The sequence below is a fragment of the Eulemur rufifrons genome, chromosome 27 (genome assembly GCF_041146395.1).
Source record: "Eulemur rufifrons isolate Redbay chromosome 27, OSU_ERuf_1, whole genome shotgun sequence".
In the NCBI taxonomy this organism is placed as follows: domain Eukaryota; kingdom Metazoa; phylum Chordata; class Mammalia; order Primates; family Lemuridae; genus Eulemur; species Eulemur rufifrons.
This window is the reverse complement of record NC_091009.1, coordinates 34,051,321-34,074,467: the sequence shown is the minus strand read 5'-3', so window position 1 is coordinate 34,074,467 and position 23,147 is coordinate 34,051,321. Positions and strand designations below refer to the sequence as shown.

General features: G+C 44.5%; 1 protein-coding gene across 1 annotated transcript in view; it reads left to right on the top strand.

Annotated features, from left to right (window-relative positions):
- Window positions 1–23,147, top strand: part of CRB1 (crumbs cell polarity complex component 1) — a 108,942-nt gene that overhangs the window by 22,757 nt on the left and 63,038 nt on the right. Inside the window, exon 5 of the mRNA XM_069459322.1 lies at window positions 3,396–3,578. Coding sequence (XP_069315423.1) covers window positions 3,396–3,578 — 183 coding nt within the window. The remainder of the gene's footprint in view (window positions 1–3,395; window positions 3,579–23,147) is intronic.

Sequence of the window (23,147 nt, the reverse complement as noted above, 5' to 3'; positions counted from 1 at the left end):
AAACTAACGGCAGAGGATGCAGGGAGAGGATTCTGCAGTAGCGTCCACAAGAGACGAGCCTGTTTGTCAGAACCGAGACAGGAGTGGCCGGGTGTGGAGGAGGAGGTGGGAATCGTGAGTCAGGTGAGAGTCAGGTGGGAGGTGGAAATGACGTGGAGGGGGAAGGGGCACAGTTTAGGGCAGTTCTGCCCCTGCGTTTCTGTCTTGGTCGCTGGATGGATGCTGATTTTGCCTAGATAGAAAATTCAAAATATTTTCATACCCTATTCTCACTGTTGTATATAAAGAGGATTTAACACTGCAAACTACGCTATACCTGAGAAAAGGAGAGCATTCCTTTGGATCACGAAACCACTGCCATGGAACACAGTGTGGCAAGAATCCACTGGTACAGTTGCCCAGGGTCCTCACTGCAAAAGTAACTAACTGCAAGAAGTGTAAGTTACCTTAAATGCTTACCTTAAAAGTTTTCCTGATGCCCAGATATGATGGGATTTGTTAAAAACAAACGAACGTGACATAAGAACCCTGGGAACTTGATTCAGTATCATATTGTTTCTGTGCACAGAGTTTTATAGAAAAATTGTTAAAACTGTTGACTGTACCCTTGACTGAAGGAATCTATTTACATACATGGTTAATAACAGAGAACAGCAAATAAAATCCCCTCAGGGACTCGGTGGTGGAGACAGGACAGCAAGACTGTAAATCAGAACCTTCCTAGTGTCCACGGTTGGAAGGAGAGAATGCGTGAGCCGGAAAAGCAGAACGGGATTTATGATGGTTCTAAATCACTTCCGAGCCCCGCTTGTGTGTGAGTCTTGAGTCTTAGAATGGGAAGAAAACTGAAAATAGTCCAGGCTTTCTTCAGTACGTCTGTGGTCTCGCAACAAATAACAATTCATGAAATCTTTTTGTAAATACTGTTAATGTATTTGTATAACCTTAAGTGTGAAGTGATAGGGTTTAAAAAGCAGACATTCAAGTTCAGGAGGCTGTCAGGGTGCTTTGCGGGGGGGGTCACTATGAAGGATTGGGGGGTCTCAATCCGACATGTTCTTTTAGTTTCGTTTCTTTTCTTTTCTTTTCTTTTGACTACAAGTTTCTTCTTCAGGCGGTTGAGAAAGGCGCCAAGGGTCATACGTAACAAATACATTATACTGTTGAGCAACAGAACTTACGCTGTGGTTACAATTTGACACAGGAACTCATTCGGGTTTTATTAAAATTACAAAATGAGCAATCGCATTATAGTCTCATTATTTGCTTATTAATAGTCAATTTTCTGGTTTATGGGCTAAGCTAGGATCATAATCTAGATTGTTTTATTCAACCACTGGTTGATACCAGGGACCGAAGCTCTCGGCTTACGCACTGCTCAGCGCTGGAGGGGGAATAAAACAAACGCCGGCTCTGTGTTCGTGACGCTCTCCGTCTGCAGGGGAGGGGCAGCTACACACACAAATAAATTCATAATTAAATGTTATAAGAGCAATGAAAGGAAATAACTGGGTGGCAGGAGAGAAAACAAGGGGGTCTCAGCTAGATCTGCCATGAGGGAAAGTTACTCTGAGGAAGGAATACAAGACCAAGTCTGAAACTGAGTAAGTCAGCGAAGCAAATGCTTGGGGAAGAGTTTTCTAGAAGAGAGAATAGCATTATGAGGGCAATGAGGAGTAAGAGAGAGAATGGGGTAAGGCAGGAATGTTGAGATGGAAAGGGAGCCAGATCATGCAGGGAGTTTTTAGGCCACACTAAGGATTTTGAATTTTATCCTACGTGAAAAGGGGAAGCCATTGAATGATTGATTATTTATTTATTTATTTATTTAGAGATAGGGTCTCACTCTGTCACCCAGGCTGCAGTGCCGTGGCGTCAGCCTCGCTCACAGCAACCTCAAGCTCCTGGGCTCAAGGGATCCTCCTGCCTCAGCCTCCCGAGTAGCTGGGACTACAGCACATGCCACCATGCCTGGCTAATTAAAAAAATTTTTTTTTCTTTTTGCAAAAAACGAGATCTCACTATGTTGCCCAGGCTGGTCTCAAACTCCTGGCCCTCCCAAAGTGCTGTGTTCCTTTAAAAAGGAACGTACATCTCTCTTACCATCTCACAAGATAGCTGATGTTTTCCTATTATCCATCAGCATTATATCATGTCCCACTAAATTTACATTTTGGGGCCAGCACTATATGCAGTATGCAAATACTCTTATAAATCAATAAGAAAAAGGCTAATGATAGGAAAGAGATATGAAATGGTCAAAAAACATCCCCAAAATGTTAAGCTCAGTAGTAACTCGGGAAAATGTAAACCACCTGGTGAGAACTTTCATATCTGATGATAGCAAACTCCGGCAAGGGCCTGGAGCCACACTCACACCCATCTGCGTTGGCACCCTGCGAGTGGTACGGCTACTGCAGAGGTGTTTGCCAGGCTACTAAAATAAAAAATGTGCATAACCTATGACCCAGAAGTTCCACTTCTGGGCACAAACCCTGGGGTCATGCTCAAACACTTACATACGCTGTCATATATAATGATGCTCACTGCAGCATTGTCATGGCACAGATGTACGTAGATCCAAATAAGAGAACGGTTAAACTATGGAACATGCACATTCTGGAATGCTTGGCAGTAGCTAAAAGTGATGAGTTGGGTCTCTGTTACTGACACGGATGGGCTGTGCAAGGCAGGGAACAGAGCAGGCTGTAGAAGGTGCGTATGGTACGATTCCAGTTAAGTTAACACACACACGATAAAACTATAGTTTTTATAGTTGCACATGTTCATAAAAACAAAAAAAACAGTTTGAGTAGGGAACTTTCATTTATATTTCATATTTTAATTTTTTTATGAAGTGATAAATCATTCGTATTTTACTGTTTTTATTCCTGGCCTTAATAAAATGATCCAGCTAAGCCCATGCAAATATGAAACAATCTATTATTCTGTTTCCTTGAGTGTTAGGAAATAACCATTGACCTTCACTTTGAGTTTTGAAAGAAGAATTTAGGATTGGCTACAAGGACACTTGCTAAGTTTTCAGCCATTCTCTTGAAAACTATTTCATTTTCTTCCTTGATAAAAATTCACAGATGTGGAATATTTGCCAAATTGGGGTCTTTCGTTGGATTAAATCCAGGTTCTCCTGACCTCCCGTTTTAATTCAAGCCTCATTAATCAAATCCTTCTGAAAATTTTTCTGTCCACATCATGCAAGTGATTTCATTGCTGCTGCTGTTTGTTTGCACGTGAGCGGCCGCCTCCCAGACTGGCCCTGCGGGTTCCTGCGGGCAGGTACGGGGATGCCAGCGCAAGGCCGGTCTCCGGCAGGTGCTCGCTCCGCAGGCGCAGTAGGTTCGACTCAGCGGCTTCTCTGCACGTTCCCCCTGCAGGGTACACGGGCGCCCAGTGTGAGACCCACGTCCCGGAATGCGGCAGCGGCCCCTGCCAGGCCGGGGGCCAGTGCGTGGAGCTGTCCTCGGAGGAGCCACACGGGCGCGTGGCCGGGCTGCCCTCGTCACTCAGCCACCCCAAAGCCGCAGGCTACGTCTGCATCTGTCCGCCGGGACTCACAGGTGAGGCCAAGGAGGTGGGCAGTGACTGGACGCTCTGGCATTTTCGGCAGACCATGAATTTAACCGAATGGTGCATCCGCATTCGGTTGCACTGCGCTGTGTAGACTCTGTTGCTGTGGTGCAAAGGGGCCCCCTTGTGGGCCTGAGAAATACCTTGTTTCACTCATAATTCCTCAAAGCGTGAGGGTCATGTCAAAAGCAGGGATAAAACGGGTATGGAAGGGGAAATACTTGTGTACATTATCCTGGGGAGTAGAGTGCCTCTCACACCTTGTAAACAGAAAATGTTGTAATTTTTATGTTAAACTGGGTCATGGTGTTAAATTTTATAATATTCACATTTTCTTTAAAAAGTTATTCTACTTGTTTATATTTACACTGGGAACAGTCAGCTAGTTTTAAGGAATCTTCCTCAATGGTTGTATGGCTAAGGTTGTTCCATATATCAAAGTGAAATTACTCTAGCTTCTTTTTTACAACATTCTTACTCCTAAAACCCAAAGGAAATTTGCATGTGTGTTTTCCAGTGAACAGTTGTGTTTGTGTCTGCTTCATGTTCCAAAATCTCTCGGAATTCTGGGGACAGTCCCCGTTTGTTAATGACACTTTTCCATGGGATTATTTGATATCTGTTTTTTTTTTTTCCAGCAAAATGTTTCTCTGTGTCTTTTAAAATATTTTTCATTTTTAATTATTATGGGTACATAATTGTGCATATCTATGGGGTATGTGAGGTATTTTATACCTGCATACGGTGTGTAATGATCCAGTCAGGGTAACTGGATTGTCCAGCACGTCAAGCATTTGTCATTTCTTTGTGTCAGGGCCATTCCAATTCCATTCTTTTAGATATTTTAAAATATACAATTTTAAAATCGTTGTTACTTGTAGTCCCCTGTTGTATGAATACTACCAACCACAAGATCTTACTGATCCTAACTGTAATTTTGTAACCTTTTTATCCCCTCCCCTCGCCCCTTCCCGGCTCTGGCAGCCGTGATCCTAGCCTCTGTCTCCACGAGAGAACACGCAATGTGCATCTTTTTGTGCCTGGCTTGTTTGTCATGACATAATGTCCTGCAGTCCCATCCACGTTGCTGGGAATGACAGGATTTCATCCTTGTTCATGGCTGAGTAGTATTCCGCTGTGTAAACGTACTGCATTTGCTTCATGTGTTGATCCTTGATGGACGCTGGGGTTGATTCTGTATCCTGACCATCGTGAACAGCGCTGCAGTGGGCGTGGAGCTCAGGCACCTCTGCAGTATGTTGGTCCCCTTTCCTTCAGACACGTGCCCTGCCGTGGGACCGCCGGGTCGCGTGGTAGCTCCGTGCTCAGTTGTGCGAGGAGCTTCCGTGCGGCCCCCCACGGTGGCTGCGCAGTCTGGGCCGCCCTGCGGGTGACGCACCATCGCTCTGGCTGCTTTCAGTGTTGTTTCTCTGTCTGTGGTTCTCAGAATCTGATTTATAATGTGCCTTGGTGTCGACTTATTTGGGTTTATCCTTTGTGAGATTTGCTCAGCTTTTCACATCTATGGATTAATGTCTTTTACCAAATTTGGGGAATTTTGAGCCGTTTTTCTTTATATAGTCTTTCAGTTCCATTCTGTTTTTTTCACTTCTGGGACTCTGACCAAACAAACTCTGGGTCTTTTGCTGTTTTTCCGTGGGCCCCTGCGGCTTTTCTGTTTGTTTTTATTTTCTTTTTCCTATTTTCTGTTACTCAAATTGAGCAAATTTTATCGATCTGTCCTCAAGTTCACTAATTCTGTTCTTTTTCATCTCCTCTCTATTATCGAACCATACAGGGAGTTTATTTTTTCTATTATATTTTTCAATTCTATAATTTCCGTTTTGTTCTTTTAAATAACAGTCTTTTTTGCCGACATTTTCTGTTTTTTCTTTAATCTCAAGAGGATTTGTAATTGCTTATTGAATCATTTTTATGACGGTTCCTTTAAAATTCTTGTCCGATAATTCCAACCTCTGATCCGTCTAAGAGTGGGCGTCAGGCGCTTCTGTTTTCCCGTTCGAGTTGTGGGTCTTCCTGATTCTTGCGGGGACAGGCGACGCATGCGAACGTTTCGGACGTTACCTTAGGAGACTTCAAGTACTGCTTGAATTTTTGAATTTATCAGACAGTCACCTTCGTGGGTTTGGAGAACAGGTCCCGGCCTACTTCGCGTGGGTGGGGTCCAGTGCTCCGTCGATGTTCAGAGTCTTTGCAGCGTTATTTTGGCATTTTTGGTCCGTCTGGTACCACCGGGCTCCCGCGGTCTCTGTTGCCGACTCCTGTGTGGGCAGGAGGCGCTTTCCCAGGCCGGGGCGCCCCGTCGAGGGAGGAGGGTCTCGGACCCCTGAGGATGCAGAGGCTGCTCTAGGGGCGTGTTGCGGTGGGCTTCGCCCTGCCCTGGGGCTGGGGGGCTTGCCCAGGCTGGGGCTGACCCTCCAGGCGCGGGGTCTGTCCCGATAGAGGCGGGCAGTCTGCTAGGGAAGGAGCACACGGCCCACACCGGGCCACCGCTGTAACGTGGCTCCCCGTGCCGCGGGCCCGGCCAGGTGTCTCCAGGTGTGCCCGGGGCGGGGGGCCCCAGCAGCAGGGGGGGGGCTCGCTCTCTCTCTGGCTGCTCTGCACCAGCAGGGCTGTTTGTCCCCCTGCCAGTTCTGGGCTCACCTGACGTCACGGGGGACCCCGTTTGATCCGGAGAAAGAATGAGCCCACCTGGCTGCCTTCTGCTCCTGTCCCTGACTGCGGCTCAGGAGACGCCTGGCCGGGGGCCGCCTTCCGACGTGCTGGGGGCTGTAAGACGCCCTGACGCTTTGTCACTCCTCAGCCTGAGGCCCTGCCGGGCTCACCTCCTTCCTCCCCCTCTCACGGCTCTCCCTGGTGTCTGCGCAGCGTGCGGTTGTGCTTGGTGTGCGGGAGCGGGCGGCGAGTCTGCGCCCCTGTGCTCACTGAGGGCCCTGGGTCGCGGTTTTCAAACACACGTGAATGGTACAGTCGTGGCAGAAAGAGAGTCTACCTTAGTGCTCCAGGAAGAAAAGCTGATGCTAACTTTCTCTTCACCTCCCTGTATAACCAAGAAGCTGAAAATATCATTTATCTTCATCAATGAGATGAATATATTTATTATTAATAACTCATTACTTCCCTGGCCTCCCCTCCGCCTTGAATAGTTGTTTCTAAATAGCTTCTAGTTATCAGTCCTTTATCGGCTGTGTGGCATGCGAGAATTTTCTCCCGTTCTGTAGGTTGTCTGTTTGCTCTTGTGACAGTTTCTTTGGCTGCGCAGAAGCTTTTTAATTTGATCAGGTCCCATTTATTTATTTTTGTTGTTGCTGTGATTGCCTTTGGGGCCTTCTTCATAAATTCTTTGCCTAGGCCAGTGTCAATAAGAGTCTTTCCCACATTTTCTTCTAGAATTCTAATAGTTTCACTCCTAACGTTTAAGTCTGTTATCCACCGTGAGTTGATTTATGTGAGAGGTGAAGGACGTGGGTCCTGTTTCAGTCTCCTACATGTGGCTATCCAGTTTTCCCAGCACCATTTATTGAATAAGGATTCTTTTCCCCAGAATATGTTTTTGTCATTACTCAAGCAACAATTTCTGAAGAGGCTACAACCAAAATGGACTATAACTTCCCCTAAAGTCCCTCAGGAATGATCCTACTGGGACTTGCAGTCTGCTCACCGCGGTCACCCACAGACGTCCCAGCAGCTCTGGTCACTGGGCGAGTCCTGGTCTCTGATCCCAGAATGATCTGCACATTCCCTAACTTCATGCCATTTTCCACCCCTCTCTGAACTTCCCCCTGTATACTGAAGCTCTCAGAGTTGATTATAAACCAATCACCAATACCCTCGACTTCTTTTCGGAACATTTCCTTCACCTACTTGCTTAAGCTAAAACCTCGCTGTTTTCTCAGAACACTATTTCTCATGCGATCCTCTCAAATGGTGGTATCTTTTATTCTTCAAAACGCCCATGTTTGACGGGTCCCAAAGTTAAGTGAAATGTCCTTATCACCTCATGGCCACATCCAGGCAATTACTTCTCTGTCTCATTCAGACCCCAACTCATTTTGCAGCTCACGTGTCTGGATGATGCTGCCCGTGAACTCTTTACTGCAATATTCTTTCTGCCTCCTGGTCCTTCCCTTCAGCCACTGATTATTTCATATCTTCCTCTTGTCGTCATTTTGAGATTGTGATTCCCACGTAGACAATCTGTGCAAACCATTGTCTCCCTGTCATTGGAACTCACTATTTCCAGTGACCGTGACCACCACTCTGCACTTCTAACTGCGTCTTGGGTCACAACCTAGACCTTATCATCACCAGTCACCGCCCTAGAATCCGCTTTAAGTCATTCCCTTCTCTGACCAGAACCTCTAGTGTTTCCAATGCACCTCTACTCCAGCGCTTTTCTCCTTGCACCTGGTCTACCGTCTTAACCATTTTCCTTCCTCCTGGCCTCACGTACCTCCTGCCCAGCTGAGACTCCCAGGTCCAGCGCTGTGACGTCTCCCTTGCACACATCCTCGGCTCCCAACTGTGTCCCCGTCCATCGCACTCGCCTGAGAAAGAACAACTGTGGTGCAACGTGGCCGTCCACCTTCTCCCCACCTACAGGCAGTTTGGATGCGGCTGCAGAACAGAAGCACAAGCCGTAGCTGAGCTGATGAGCCGCATTTAACTTTCTGAGCCTAAATCTCAAGGGGGCCTTTAACGTCAGGCAACAGCCCTTTTAGGACCCTCCCTCCTGAGATGACATTGTTATATCTTTGCTTTCTTCAAACTCCCAACGCCTCCTCCCTTTGCGATCTAAGTTGATTATCAAGCTTTAAAATTTCACTCAGGGAAAAGAACATTATCTTCCCTCCACCAGAAGTATCGCCAGGTCCGAGGTTTGATTTTATCCTTTTCACAAGCTCATAAGTTACCTTGTTACCGCTCTGCGGACGCTGGCAAAAGAAATAAACCCTTTGGGTCAGAAAAAAAGGCACAGCAAGAGGCAGGAGCCTCGTGTTTCTGCCGGCTGCTCCTGCACCGACTCCCGCAGGGCCCGGACGCGTCCCGCGCGGGCAGATTTGTGTCACGACGACGAACGCCGAGTCGGGGGGTTGCCGGTGTTATGGGGAGCAGGAAGAAGCCTGTCTGTGTCCCGGAGGGAGACGTTACTGCATCCCCCGAAGTCGCTGCTGCAGAGCCAGCCCCACAGTGGCCGGGCGGAGAGCAGCCGGGCCGGGCCTGCTGGCGTTCGCTGCGAGAGGCCGCAGGGACAGCAGCCCGCAGCGAGTTGCCGTTTCCCGAAATCCGCCCCTGACCCCGCGTGTTCCCGTCTGAACCCAAGTTTCCATGCACATGTGCCGCTGCGTCGGCCGCCTGCTCCGTCTGACGGACAGAGACTGGGATTGCACCTCGTCCGTCTGCCGCGTACCGCGTGGAGTCACGGAGGCCGCCAGGGGGACTCTAAGGAGCAGGACGAGGTCATCTGACGGTACTGACTCAGCTCTGCCCCTCGGGGCCGAGACACGGCAAACCGTGAACAAATCCCAGGGCCCCCAGTGGGTCTTGGGCTGGGTGGCCGGAGTGTAGTCTGAAGCCCGTCTATACTCCACCGCGACCCTGCAGGGAGTTAGATCCACCCACTGGCCTTCGATGCCGGCACCAAGGGGGCAGTAGAGGAGCAGCCCTGACCCCCGGGGAGAGACGTTCCCCCCGTGCAAACACGTAGCACAAAGGATGCACTTCACTCCAGCGTGAAGTTTGCCTATAAACTGGATTCAATTCACTATTGCATCGGTTTGGTTAATTTGCAGCATTGAGCAGCGTCCCTGAGTAGCTGCAGCTTGTGTGGCCCAGACGGCCTCACCCAGCGCTGCCTGGGCCTCAGGAGAAGCCTTTGAATTCACGTCGTTAGGACTGAACAAGGTGGTGGAGTTGATCTGTTTGTGCACACAGGGTTGGAAAGGGGGCAGAATGATTTAGGACCAGCCAAGTCCATACAAGTTTTTCTGTCTTTATGACATGCAGACAGGGTGACAAACCCTGTGCTGAGTTTAGATGGTCACCTGCGGCTGTTGCTGGACTCCGCTAGACCACGTGACTGTTCTGCCGGTGTGCAGGGGGGACTCCGGACTGTGAGATGAGCCTCAGTCCCCTTCTCCTGCGAACCTGCCGGAGCCTAAAGCCCATGTCCACCCGTAAGGTCACTGTGACTCTCCTTCCCCCTGCGAGCTTCGTCCAGACTGCACCCACTGAATGTGGACCCGCTGGGTTCTAAGGACGAGACAAGCGGTGCGTGCCTTGGGGGTCATAGCAACAGCACCAGAAAGCACACCATCCCCCGCTAGGAGTGCACATCCCGCTCTGAATAAAACCTGTACCCTCAACATGTCTCTCTTTCCCGTAGACAATTGCCCTTGGCCTTCCCCTCCAAACTCTTCCTGGCTCCCCACTCTCACTCCGGCCAGACTGGGCTCTTGAAGTTACACGGTTAGGCCAAGCTTATTCCTGCCTGGGGAGGGTTACTTTTACTTTCCCTTTGTCTAGAAGAATCCAGATTTTTGCATGGTGGTTCCTTTGCCTCTTTTGAATCTTTGTTCAAATGCCACTTTTCCAGAGAGGTTTTTCTGGACCTCGGTAAATAAAATGCCACCTTTCTCTGCACCCAACCGACACACACACATACTCCATTTCCTTACTTTAATTTATGCATATTGTTTGTCACTACCTGCATGCACACACACACACACACACTCTTCTGTCTCTTTTTTAGCTCCCCTCTCTCAGCCTTGCCTAGAACTTCCCACCAGGAACGAGACTTTGAACATCTAGTTGATTAAGTAGCTCCAGGACCTGGCACCGTGCCCAGCTCATAACGGACGGCCCAACAAATATTTTTGAATTTAAAAAGGCTAAAATCACTCAACTGAAGCTTCAGTCAAAATCTCAAGGCTTTCAGTGGCAAGCATTGATCATCAACTCACATCTCAGATAAAGTTTTTCCCTTAGCAGCTAAGAAGTTTAAGAAACCTTAGGAAGATTCTTTCATTCTTCTAAACCAGATGTAATTAGCTGAGGTTTGGAATTCTTACTCTAATTATAGTCTGTACCAATTTTGATACATTAAGTTTTCCATGCTAGTTGATATATTATAATTTGAAAAATGTGTTCTCCTTATTCCTGATTGATCTTCAATTTTCAGGAGCGTCTAATACCTTATCTTCAAGTTTCTCAGTTCCACTTTCTTCCTTTCAAGAATTTAAGAGTTTACAAAGAAAAACTCAAAGATGAGAACTTGTGTTTTTATGACAAAGTCTTTTGTTAAAAACGAAATTCTTTAAAATTTCATGGAACCCTTTTTCATGATTTCATGACTTCTTCTTTTAACGTATTGTGCCAAACCTGTAGGAATCGTTACTAGGAACGTGATTACAATCATTTGGGTAACGAAGCCCTTCTCTGCTGGCAAAGTTGGTCTAGCTCTAGGCTGTTACCCTCTGGCACCGTCTTTGAGTCACGCATGCATTTTTAGTTCATTGTTTTATGACGAAAGTAAGTTTACCAGGTAGCTGTTTTAGTAGAGCCGCCTTTGGTGAGTTAGCTTTTCAAGACAGAGCCTCAAGGTTTTGTTGGCATGCAATGTTTCCTGGTTGTTTTTCCCATTTTGACTTCCACGTTTATCTCCTGTAGAGTTTAAAAAAAGCAGGAGGAGAGGTAGAAAAGGCCGCATGTGAATGAGCCCTTTTTGGCATATGCAAAACTGTCAACGCTTTCCGAGTGTCTTGTGATCATTTAGTGATGTAGATGCTGAGCAGTTGTTTAAGATTTTTCAAATTCAGTCAAGCAGAATTTTCTTTCTCCCCAAGAAGTTAATGTTTCTTTAAATTGAATTCACAGTTTAGATCAAGATGTATTTATTATTGAATTTTTCCAGGTAGTCATATTGCTGTTTTATAGATATAGATTGTTGGCCTAACCTACTCCATCTGTCTCTATTTTTTCTCTCTTTCTTGCTCCCTGGCTCTTGCTCTCTCTCTCTCTCACCCACAGTGGTTCTGGATCAGTCCATCATATGCAGGATTCTCAAATCCAAAAACTCGATCAGCACTTCCTCACAAGAGAGGCGCTGTGGATGCCTCTGAGATGCAGCTTTGCAAATTTCAGGCTCATTTTCCTCCTCTGGGAGTTTGACGCCAGCAAGGCAGCGGGTCTGAAGGAAACATTCGGTGAAAGTCACAGAGACCCTGCAAGAATCTTTATTGCCTCTGCACTAAGCTTTCTTCAAAGTCCCCCTTCTCAGAATAGCAGTTAAGGATACTCTCAGTGAAGTCTGAGGGGAAAGTGTATTATAAATTTCACAAGATGGAAGATTTATATTTAAGCCTGTTCTCTACTCTGGATAAACTTTGGTAAATAGCGAAATTATGATGTCTCTTCCTATTAATGCTAACATTAGTAAGTTTATTTTAGCACAAAGCTCTTAGGTTTAGATGACGACTAAAACAAAATTGCTGTAACTCTGCACTCCAGATTCAGCAACAGGGTTAAGATTTCATCTTCATGCACTTTTTCACAAAAAGTTTGTTTCTTTAATATTCTTCCATATGTGATCATCTCATTTTGTGATTTAAATGTTTTCATTGCTTCAGTGATTTAATAAATAGGGGGAAAAGCATCTAAAGATAAAAAATGGTCCAATTTCTGCTTGACACCTGGCTCTGTGGAGCTGAAGGTGATTAAATTGGGGGCAGTATTCCTTTTGAGTCGCCCGTGAGACAATTCCCTGGAATATCATCAAAAGTTTTGGCAAAGAGGATCATTTTTGGGGTGGGAGGTGAAACAGAGACCAGGGCCTCAAATTTATCTATTTCTTTCAGTGCGTTTTAACACCACTGACCTGGCCAAATTCCAACACCATTCATTATGTTTTGCCTGTCTCAATCGTCCTTGAAATTTTAATAAGGCCCCATATTTCTTGTCTTAACCCACTTTCATAACACTGCCCGGAGCGGCCGTCCAGCTGTGGTCGTTCACTGAGGAAGGAGCTGGATTCATCCAGCAGCTCAGGGCGTCCCTGTATCTCTTATTTTCCCACAGCAGCAGGAAGAAGCTCAGTGAATTTGTTCCAGTGAAAAGATTTGAGCAGCTTAGACAAATAGGTAAGAAAATCCAAATGAGATAATCCAATTTCTCAAGCATTTCTCATAGTACATTCATTAGGAAAAATGAGAGAAGCTAGCACCCAGCTGAGCACTTAACTTCAGCCATCGTTAAATTTTGTGAAGCCCCCAAAGGTAAAACGCTACAAGAAATGGAAACACCAGGAAGCTTCACACCAAGATGCTTTGCAGATCATCTGAAGCCTCTTTTGCCTTTGAATTCTCATCGTGGGCTCTGCTGTGCTTTGATCCGCCCTGCCTGAGCGTAGCACGGTGCCACGGTGCACAGAGTGGCCCAGCAGGATGGACAGGGCCAGGAGCCGACGCACGTCCGTCTGGAGCGTCTCTCCTTGTTGAGCTGTCCTTGCTGGTGAGGACTTCTTAGCACAAAAAGCACATCCCTAAAAGCAGCAGGAAAGGGAAGAGGTTCCTTGGCTCCTCCTTGTTTCTAGCGAAGGATGTTTCCCTTCAGGGCCCCGATATCTCATCTGACAACCATTCCCGCTGGAATTCTTACTCTTGGATCCTGAAAAATCATTAATTAATATCATCTTTGTGAGTGTTCATTTGAGCAATACCTCTCTAGAGCCTTCAGCCAGCTTCTATGAAATGAGTCTCTTATTCTAGTTCACTCTCATTCCCCTCCTGTTAATGTTTTAGCCAATTCAGACATTGTGTGTTGGAATATTAGGAGAATTTTTCGGTGATTTTAAGAAATATATTGTAATAGAGAAATAAAAGGAGACTCGAGTAGGACTATATTTGAGTCACTCAGATTGTCTGCAAAAAAACCAGACCCATTTCCTTCATATTTTATAGGGAGATTTAGATCATAATAAACGTGCTGACATAATAATCAAATATGGGATTCTAGTTGCAGTTGCGCAGAATCGGTAATTATTTTCTTTAGGTTTTCTCTGGGAAAGAGAAACAAAGGTTTTCTCTGTGAAGAATTCAGGCATCACTTTCATCTGTACATGTGTAACTGAAAGTGTTTCCTCAACAAACGTAATCATTTTTGTTCTTCGTAGCAAACTCTCTAGCTGTAATGCACATATTTAATTTGGAGAAACCAAGAACCTGTAGAAATGGATTCCAGACACCGGAGGTTACGCGTGTGGCCTTCAGTCTGTCAGATGACAGCATAACTCATCGCCATGGTAATAATGAGTATTGTTCCTGACTTAAATTCATAGGGAAACTTTCCACAGCCACTTAACGAACATGAAAAATTTTAGAAATTCACACACTGATTGGCAGAGTCGGCTGCATACCAACCACTGAGATAGCCGAGCTCCTTAGAAACGTTCCTCGCTCTTTATTGTGGGGGAGCCCAATAATTTATGGACGTTGGGGAGTAAACTCTTCCCTGCAGATGTGTTTGACGCTTTCCAAATGGCCTGTCCTTCCTGAGACCACGGGCTGTGGCCTGTCAGACCCACGTGGGCACCGCGTGGACACTCCTTGTCCAGCAGAGCGAAGGGAACCGCAGTGGGGTCGGAGCGTGGGCCGGGCCCAGACGCCACGGTGCGAAGGCAAATCATTCCCTGTGTCCCTCTGTTTCTTCTTCTACAGAATGCGGACAGTAACAGTCACCTAACTTACGGGGTGGGTGTAAACAAAATAAGTGAGTTAATACGTTCAACATGCCTAGAACAGCACATGGTGCGGAGAAAGCGCAGTGTAAATAATTCCAATACCTTACACCAACCTCGCACAGACTTGATAACCAATGAAACACGCGATAAATGAACAGATACAGGAATTTAGTCAAAAATCTTAATTCTTTTAATAATACATACAGGCATTTTAATTTGCCAATTCGTTCAGAAGTTTATTTATTTATCAGAATAAGAAAGGCAATCTCAGAAAAGATACCACAAAGATTATTCAAAGATGGTAAGACGTTTTCCAAAGAAACATCTATGTTTAAAGCAGCCCGTTTTAAGTATCCAATGAATCTGTTTATCAATTATATCCAGCAGAAGCTGCAAAGTAGAAAATATGCCAAAACCAAAACTGTCTGAAAAAAAAAATCAGACACATATGTGTATCCAGATGAACAATAACAGAAAATTCTGGTCACACACGCAGCAAGTATTTATCAAGAGCAGACTGTACCGGGCATCGCAGGCCCAGAAACCGCTCAGCACGGTGCTCCTGCCCGGGTGTGGCTGACGCTCTAGAGAGGGAGAAAAGCAGGAAAGGCTCGGGCACGAGGGCTCGTTCTCTGGCACCTTCCGCAGCCCTTTCCAGCCTCACCAACCTCGCAGGAAGCCGACCTGCTCCGGGTCAAACATTCTGCAGGAATTAGATTAAGGTTCCTCTGTAAGAGAAGTACAAAATTGGTGACTGCCCTCAAAAATGTTAGGCTACAATTATTTGTCCTCTGCTTTTGGTGCAGGATCCTAGACCTCTGTTCCGGAATCTCTCAAGGACTTGAATGGGGCCAAGGTTACCTTCTGCGGGTTCTTGGCCCTTCTGGGCTGCTCTCCTCTCTCTCCTGCACACCGTCCACCCCCTGATCTTTCAGTCAACACGTAAGATATCTGTAACAGCTATAGCGTTTCCATAGGAACTCAGACTGAGATTATTGATATTTGGGAAAGCTAAAAGAAGGATCATACTGACAGTTCATTCCTCGAAATTTTCCGAGCTTCATCAGAAAACCTTAAACACGATGCGCCCGGACCCGCCACCCTCCCCGTTCTCTGCCGCTTGCAAATGTCTTTCCACGGCTGAGTCAGGGGAGCCCGGAGCTGGTCCGGAAGGATGAGTTAAGGACCTGCTACGTACAGAATGTCTCTGCTTTTTCAGTAGAACTGCTGCTTGAGATATTCTTTGTTGAATTGTCAGGTGTCTTTTAGAAGACTCTTTTGAGAAATTTTAGAGTTAAAAGTTGAAAGAAATCTCTTTGGACAATCTGATATTCTGCTTCCTTCTGTTGAACAATGTGGCCCAAACAAACTCGTGATATTATTTCTCTTTTTGTCTTGGCCGCCACGCAACTCGGAGTTTATTTATTTATTTATTTTTCTCCTCGATGTCGGTAGGTTTCCTGAGCTTTGGTTTTCTGGGATATTTTCTCTCTTCTTTATGCATCTTTATTAAATTGCTCTTGTATTTTTTATTTCATTTTACTTACTACCAGTTTAATTGAAACTATGCCTTTTAGTGTAAGCTACCAAAGGTCCTTTTGGCAAGTCGAGAGAATATGTGAGCGAATCAGTCATTCTGAACAATGGCTACCAACCCTTAGAACAGGTGGCAAGTTGTAAGAGCTTTGTAACAGACTCAAATAAGCCTAACGCAAAAGTCACAAACTGAGAGCCTTGGGGGTGATTTATTTAGCAGACTCGGTAATTTTAAAGCAAAAGTTAGTTACCAACATTTGAGAGAAGATTTAGGATACAAACCTGGATTTCTGGCTTCTCTTAAATGATAACGGCTTACATTAAATAAGTACTCTCTGTGCTGGACTTTGCTTTAATATTTGACCTTTTCAAAAATCCTCCAAAGTACCATTATTCTCATGATCCAGATTTCACAGGTGAGGAAACTGAGGCATAGAGAGGTTCGGTAGCGTATTTTTCTGGGTCACACAGGGTCAAACGGCAAAGCCAGGACCTGCACTTGGATGACCGGGTTCCACACACTCCCAGGTAGGCCCTCCCGTCACCGGAAGGGAACAACCTGGAGGCCTAGACCCACGTCCTCGCCTGGTAACCGTGGGCCCAGTCTCAGTGTGGCACCAGTGGCTGGGACTGAGATGGGCGACGCCTCAGTCAGCTGGTGTCTGTCGGGTTTCGGTTTATGACCCTCGCACGTCATCTTGAGAAGGGAGCCGCGTCTTAAACGCACTTCCTACCTCCTGCAGGGTTAGTCTCTGCTGGAAGTTAATCGACACCAGGATTCCCACAGGTCTTCACAGCTTCCTGGGAAGTCCTCAATGTTGACAATGAAATGGCCAAATGAGAACCCAAACGCATTTCACTGTGGCCAGTTTTACCTAAATTATTCCCCAGAGCGTTTCACACTTAATTGTTCAGCATTTATGGGTACAAGGACGTGAGCGACCACATTTGCATATCCGTGGTGCTCGTGATGCGGAAGTCGTGCTATGGAGAGATTTGTGTCCACCTGTTCTCTGTCACTTTTCTCTGTTAGAGATGCTTGGACAGAAGCAAGGAAAGTGCAGCTAATCTCCTTCATTAAAGGTAGAAAGACTTTTAATAAAACGAGGCTTGCTCTGCACTTCACAGGATCAGCAGAAACCTTTGAAGGATTTTCTATCTGAGGAGTTTCCAGGGAGGAAAGGATATGATTCAGTCAGCTGCTCAGCTAAGCTCATTAATTCAGGTAACTTGTTTCTGAAAAGGGAATTTTCCTCTGAAATGCCGCCGTTGCGGGCCTCCCCCCACCTCCCCCCACTCCGCCCCAGATCACAACTTCCGGCCCCCAAACCTGCTGCTGTTAATCAGTTGTACAGTTGTGCATTATCATCTGAGAAAACTGTGTTACTGGTTCTCAAATTGTGATTTTTTTAAAAAGCAGTTGAAAATTGCTTTCCCCCAAACAATGTCTTCTTTTAAATGTAGATAGATAGATGAGGCATTTCTCAGAGCTGCTGTTTGGTTTTTCTCTTTGATATTCTGTCAAGAAAGTCTGTGTCCGTAATGTGGGACATTAAATCGTGGAGCAGGATTCCTCCCCCTCCTCCTCCTATCACCCAGCTCTTCAGAAAGCCAAGCTCAGCAGGTTATTTATAATAACAATAATAACGTGCTAGAATACATATAATTATACTATTATAAATATGCCATTGTTATCGTTACTGCTATTATCACTATGACAGTTTTAAGGCAGCCGTTGATTCTCCTGGATTGGAAGAGACCACTTCCAGGCAGCGGCAGGCCCTCCACTCCTCTGCACTGATACTCATAATAATCACTCTAGGTAGGAAAAAAATAGCTGGCCTTTAGGAATCTCCTTTTAATGACCCAAAGAAGACAAAGATGAGTTTAGAGCTTTTTTTTTTTAAAGGTGTTAACAAAATTGGAAATGTTCTTTTTTAAAAACAGTCTCAGGACTTGAAATTGTAATTGAGTTAGATTCAATTCTCTTAAAACTTCTCTAGGAGGAACTATCTTTCTCCAGCAAGGCTGTTGATCTTTATGCTTCTAAAGCAATTTGTACAGGAATGTATTCTAGCAGTCACAGTCTATTTTAGTACCCCCACTGGTCAGAGAGTGTTTTAGGAGCCTGGGTTCTGGAATGTGATCACCTGGCTTCAAAAACCAGCCCTTGCTACCTTCGTGCTGTGTGACCAAGAGCAGATTATTTACTTGTCACGTGCTGATAATGGACCTAATAACAAAGGATCAAATGATGTGATAAATGTAAAGCTCCTAGAACACTTCTGGTACCTAGCAAGGGCTTTGTAAATGTTTGTTATTGTTCACTATCTTTGCATTTCTTTTCATGCTCTTTAGGATTTCAAAACTGTTGTTCTTTTCCAAACCTCTGAGGCCCCAACTGCCAATCCCCCGGTCATGTATCGCAGACTGTAGGAAAAGAGCTAAAGTCTCTGCATCTCTGTGTGCAAAGCAAACAATACTTACCTGAATTCATCTCTCATAGAACTCTGACAAAAAAACAAAGCCAGCATGATCTGAAAGCTGTATTACTTTATTTTTCCACATGTTCTATTTCTCAGAATTTAATCACATGTTCAAAACCACCTGCAAGGGAGAATTACACATACAGTCTTCCTATGGCTCTCACATGCTCCTCGGTAGCTCAGGAAGTTCTGTCACACAATGAAAGAAGGGGAGGATAAACAGGGAAAATAAGCAGTCTGTTATGTTGAGTGTTACTGAATTCTCTGTTTAAACTGTTTTTTAGGGATATATTAATATTAGGATCTCTTAAGAAAATCAAAACGAACGTTTTCCTTGTTTTAGTCTAGTAACTTTCTCATTTGTCAGTGCTTTTATAATTATTATAAAAGGGGATTCCCTAGTCCTATCTGCAGATTTCTTTGCTATAGCCGTGAGTATCAACCTCTATCAACTTTATAATATGTAAAGCACAAAGTTTGGAACATTTTACCAAATACAGCTCATCATGAGCTTAATTCTTTTGGGCACTCTTTTAGAGAGGCATGTTTCTCTTTGGCACTTGTTTTAGATGGTGCTCCCTTCCGGATTTGTGCGTATCTTTCTATGTCTGAATTCAGCAGGGAGCTCCTTGCGCCCCTCCATGGGATTCTTTAACTCTCTCTACATGTTGACTGAAGCTATGTTTGATTTTGGCATCTGGCACAGTAAAAACGACTCTCCCTCAGGTGTGTTGTGAAGAATTTAATAATGTTTTTAGGAACCTTCATTGAAGGAAATAAATGATTGTTTTGCTTAATTTCATTCATTTATTCTACAATTTTTATTGGATATAACAAAATTTTTCTAAAAATATATTGGCACAAGTAGGAGAGCCTTCTAGTTATTTTTAATTTTTTTCACTATAAGAAGAATACAAGTTTGGAGGAAAATTTGAAAAATACAGTAAGGGGGGGAAAAAAAGGAGGTGGGAAGCTATTTCATTGCTACCAAACAAAAATGGTACTTGTTGTTGATACGTTAGCAGACCCTCTTCCAACCTTTTAACTTCTTCCTTTTTTCCCCAACCTCCCCTCACCTGAGTGTTAGCACAGATATATTTATATAATTGAGATTGCTGTGTAAATTCAACTTCATATATATATATTCACAGCTAGTATTTAACACATTATCCAGTTTTGTGATGTAGCTTTGGTGTCTTCCTGGTGTTCTGTCACACGGATGCGCTTTCGTGGACATCCGGGTCGAGCCCGCTGCTCAATACATAGCACTGCAGCGAACATGTGGATCGAAAATTATTTCTTGCTGATAGATTTCCAGAAGACTAACTATTAAGGTACAAGATATGAGAGCTATTTTAAGGTTCTTAGGACAAAAAAAGGTACAAGCATATTTTGAAAGAGATAATACCAAAATAAATTTTACCACGATACGTCGTGTTCCCTAAACAGTGTCGTCATGTAGATCCTAAACGTACTGGGGAGACTAAGAGGAAAAATTAATCTTCACAGCTTTACAGCAGAGTCACAGCCATGAAGAGTGCCAAAAATCTGACGTTTTTCCGTCTTCCCTATTCACACAAGTTCCTTCTCACCTGAGCCTGTGAGACACAGTCACGGGATTTCCATCTGAATCTCTTTTTCTTCTGTATTCTCATCAGTTAGAAAAATCAACCAATCAACGGTTAAGAAATACATCAATCAACAGAATTAACTGAATGGTCATTCCACAAAGAAGAGACGTAGAAGATAAGGTCGCTGTGGAAAAGCTTATAATCCAACCATACGGAAATCAAGCACATGTTAAAAACAAACAAACCCAAAAACCATGAAATTCACGCCTGAAAAGCTTCATGAGAGAATTGCTACATTTCTTTATTTTCAAAACAAAATTAAATATTACTTTCATTTTTATTTTCTTTTTATCTGTCCCAGGGATTGCAGCTGTCCTTAAGAACTAGAAAGGACAACACAACAACAAAAAAACCCTGGTTAAAAAATGCACATAGGGCTGGGCAACGTGGCTCACACCTGTAATCCCAGCACTTTGGGAGGCTGAGGCAGGAGGATCGCGTGAGGCCAGGAGTTTGAGACCAGCCTGAGCAACATAGAACCATCTCTACAAAAAAATAAAAAATGATTTAAAAATGAGCAAAGGACTTGAGTAGACACTTCTCCTAAGAAGATAAACATATGGCCAATAAACACTTGAAAAGATGCTCAACGTGACTAGTTATTAGGAAGATGCAAATCAAAACTCCCACTTCCTGCCCATTAGGATGGCTGTTATCCAAACAAACACCAAAATGAAAAATAACAAGTGTTGGTCAGGATGTGAAGAAACTGGAAGCCGTCTGCACTGCTGGCGACAGTATAAAATGGTGCAGATGCGGTTTAGTGATTCCTCAGAAAATTAAACATAGTGCCACACAGTCCAGTAATTCTACTTCTGGATACACACCCTAAAGAAGTGAAGACAGGGACTAAGACACTTCCCTGGCAGCGTTATTCGCAACAGCCAAGGGTGGAAGCAGCCCAGTGGATGATTGGATGATTGCCTAAACAGAATATGGTATATGCATACTTCAGAATATTATTTAGCCTTAATAAGGAAGAAAATTTTGCTACAACATGGATGAACCTTAAAGACAGATGTCAAATAAAATAGTCCAGCCACAGAAAGACACGTATTACATGATTCCATTTAGATGAAGTTCCTAGAGTAGTCAGCTTCATAGAGTCAGAAGGTAGAATGGTGGGCAGTGAGGTGTAATGAGTACAGATTGTCGTTTGGGGAAGATGAAAAAGTCCTGGAGATGGATGCTGGTGACGGTTACACGACAGCGTGAATGCAGTTAATGCCGCCGAACTGCCCCCTAAAAATGGTCACTTTCATGTTATGCATATTTTATCACAGTAAAAAAATAATGAGAAGGGACTCTTGGTTTCAGTTCATCGTTAGTTGTCTAGGTGGTCTAGTAGAAGGTCCAGGCGGCGTGTCTTCAATCTTTGTCTGTTAGACATAGGCACTGAGATATTTTGTTGCAGTTCCCAGATCTTGAAAATGTAGTGTTTAGTGCCTGGCACCCAGGAGCCAGTCCCTCAGCCATCCTGCCGCCGTGTTGCATGCTGTCTGAGAATGACGTGAGGTCTGCTTCCTCCTAGTCTCTGGTACATCACACCTCTTGCAACTGAAACAGTAACAGTTACAGTAACAACCACTTTGAACTTCCTTTAATAATGATACAATTAAAAGATAGGGAGTCATGGCAGGAGGGACTGGGAAAGGGAAGAGGAGACGCAGAAAGGAAGCCAGATCTTTAAAAGGGATGGTGTCAGCATCTGCTTCCTGCGAGGAGGATGGAAGAAGAGCCCAGGGAAGAGGTGGGGGAAATAGACCAGTTAAAATTTTGTTCTGTTATTAAGTCACTACATTATGAACACATTTATGTGTCTCAAATAACAAATAAGAAAGAAAGAAATTCAAATACAGTTGTAATAATTAAATACCATTGTGCTCAGAGGAGACCCACGGCTGAGTAGACAGCAAACATTTTTGGCGTATGCCCCGGCGTAGTGCCAGCCGCGGGCACTGTGCCTGGGTTTGAGTTTGAGGCTCAGAGCTGGCAGAGGAAGCCACGCAGAGGCTGCTGCAGTAGAGAGAAGAGCAGAGCCGGGAGGCAGGTTGGGTGTTTTTCGTATTTTGAGGATACTCAGCTTTTCCAGGGCTCCAGGATTTAACCCAGCAAACAGAGAAGGAGATAAGGCAAAACCTCCTTGGTTCCTTTCATTGTACACAATGGGACATCCTGTTTGGTTTACCCATAAGGTTCCATTGTTGACCCTGTAGAACAGAGTAAGTATCACTCGGAATTTTTTTTTTTTTTTTTTGAGGCAGGGTCTCGCGCTGTTCCACAGACTGGAGTGCAGTGGCCTGATCATAGCTCACTATATTCTCAAATTCCTGGGCTTATACAACGTTCCTGCCTCAGCCTCCCGAGTAGCTGGGACTACAGGCACACACCACCATGCCCATCTAATTTTTAAAAAATTTTATGTAGAGACAGGGGTCTCACTATGTTGCCCAGGCTAGTCTCAAACTCCTGGCCTCAAGTGATCCTCCTATCTCAGCCTCCGAAAGTGCTGGGATCATAGATGTGAGCCCCACCATGCCTCTCCTTAGAAATTTTTAAATTAAGGACATGAACTGTTTTAATTATACATAAGAAAATAGCAAATCAAAATATTCTGAATCCCCTTTTTTGCTCCCATGGAAAAGATAATGCAAGAGTCTGCTTGAATCTTGGTGATTGATCTCTGCTTATGTAGAGATCTGTCCTGTTAAAACTCTCATTTTCTAGCCTGAGGCTTTTAAGAATATACTATAATAGTCCTTAATAATAAGGTTATGTAAACCTTAGTCTCTTATCCATTGCAGATTCATGTATTTTGGGGCAAAATTTTTAAAAATTTTAAGAATGTTTGAAATACTTTCCCAGGAAACTATTTCCCTGGGCAAGAGTTGGAGGCAGAAACGGTTTAACAGGAAGACAGCACAAAGAAGCACACGCCAGTTGCAATTAGAACAAGCAAGAGACCAACAGACCAAAAACACAATTCCTTTTATGGCATATTAGAAACATCCCAATCTTTCTCAATAGTGGTATTCATCAAACAGCGAACATTCTGAAATTCCCTGAAGAGGTTGTTGGAGTGAAAACAAATTTGTTTTCAGCGTGGTGGCCTCCGGAAAGAAACCGTATAAAATCATTTGCCTTGTTGGC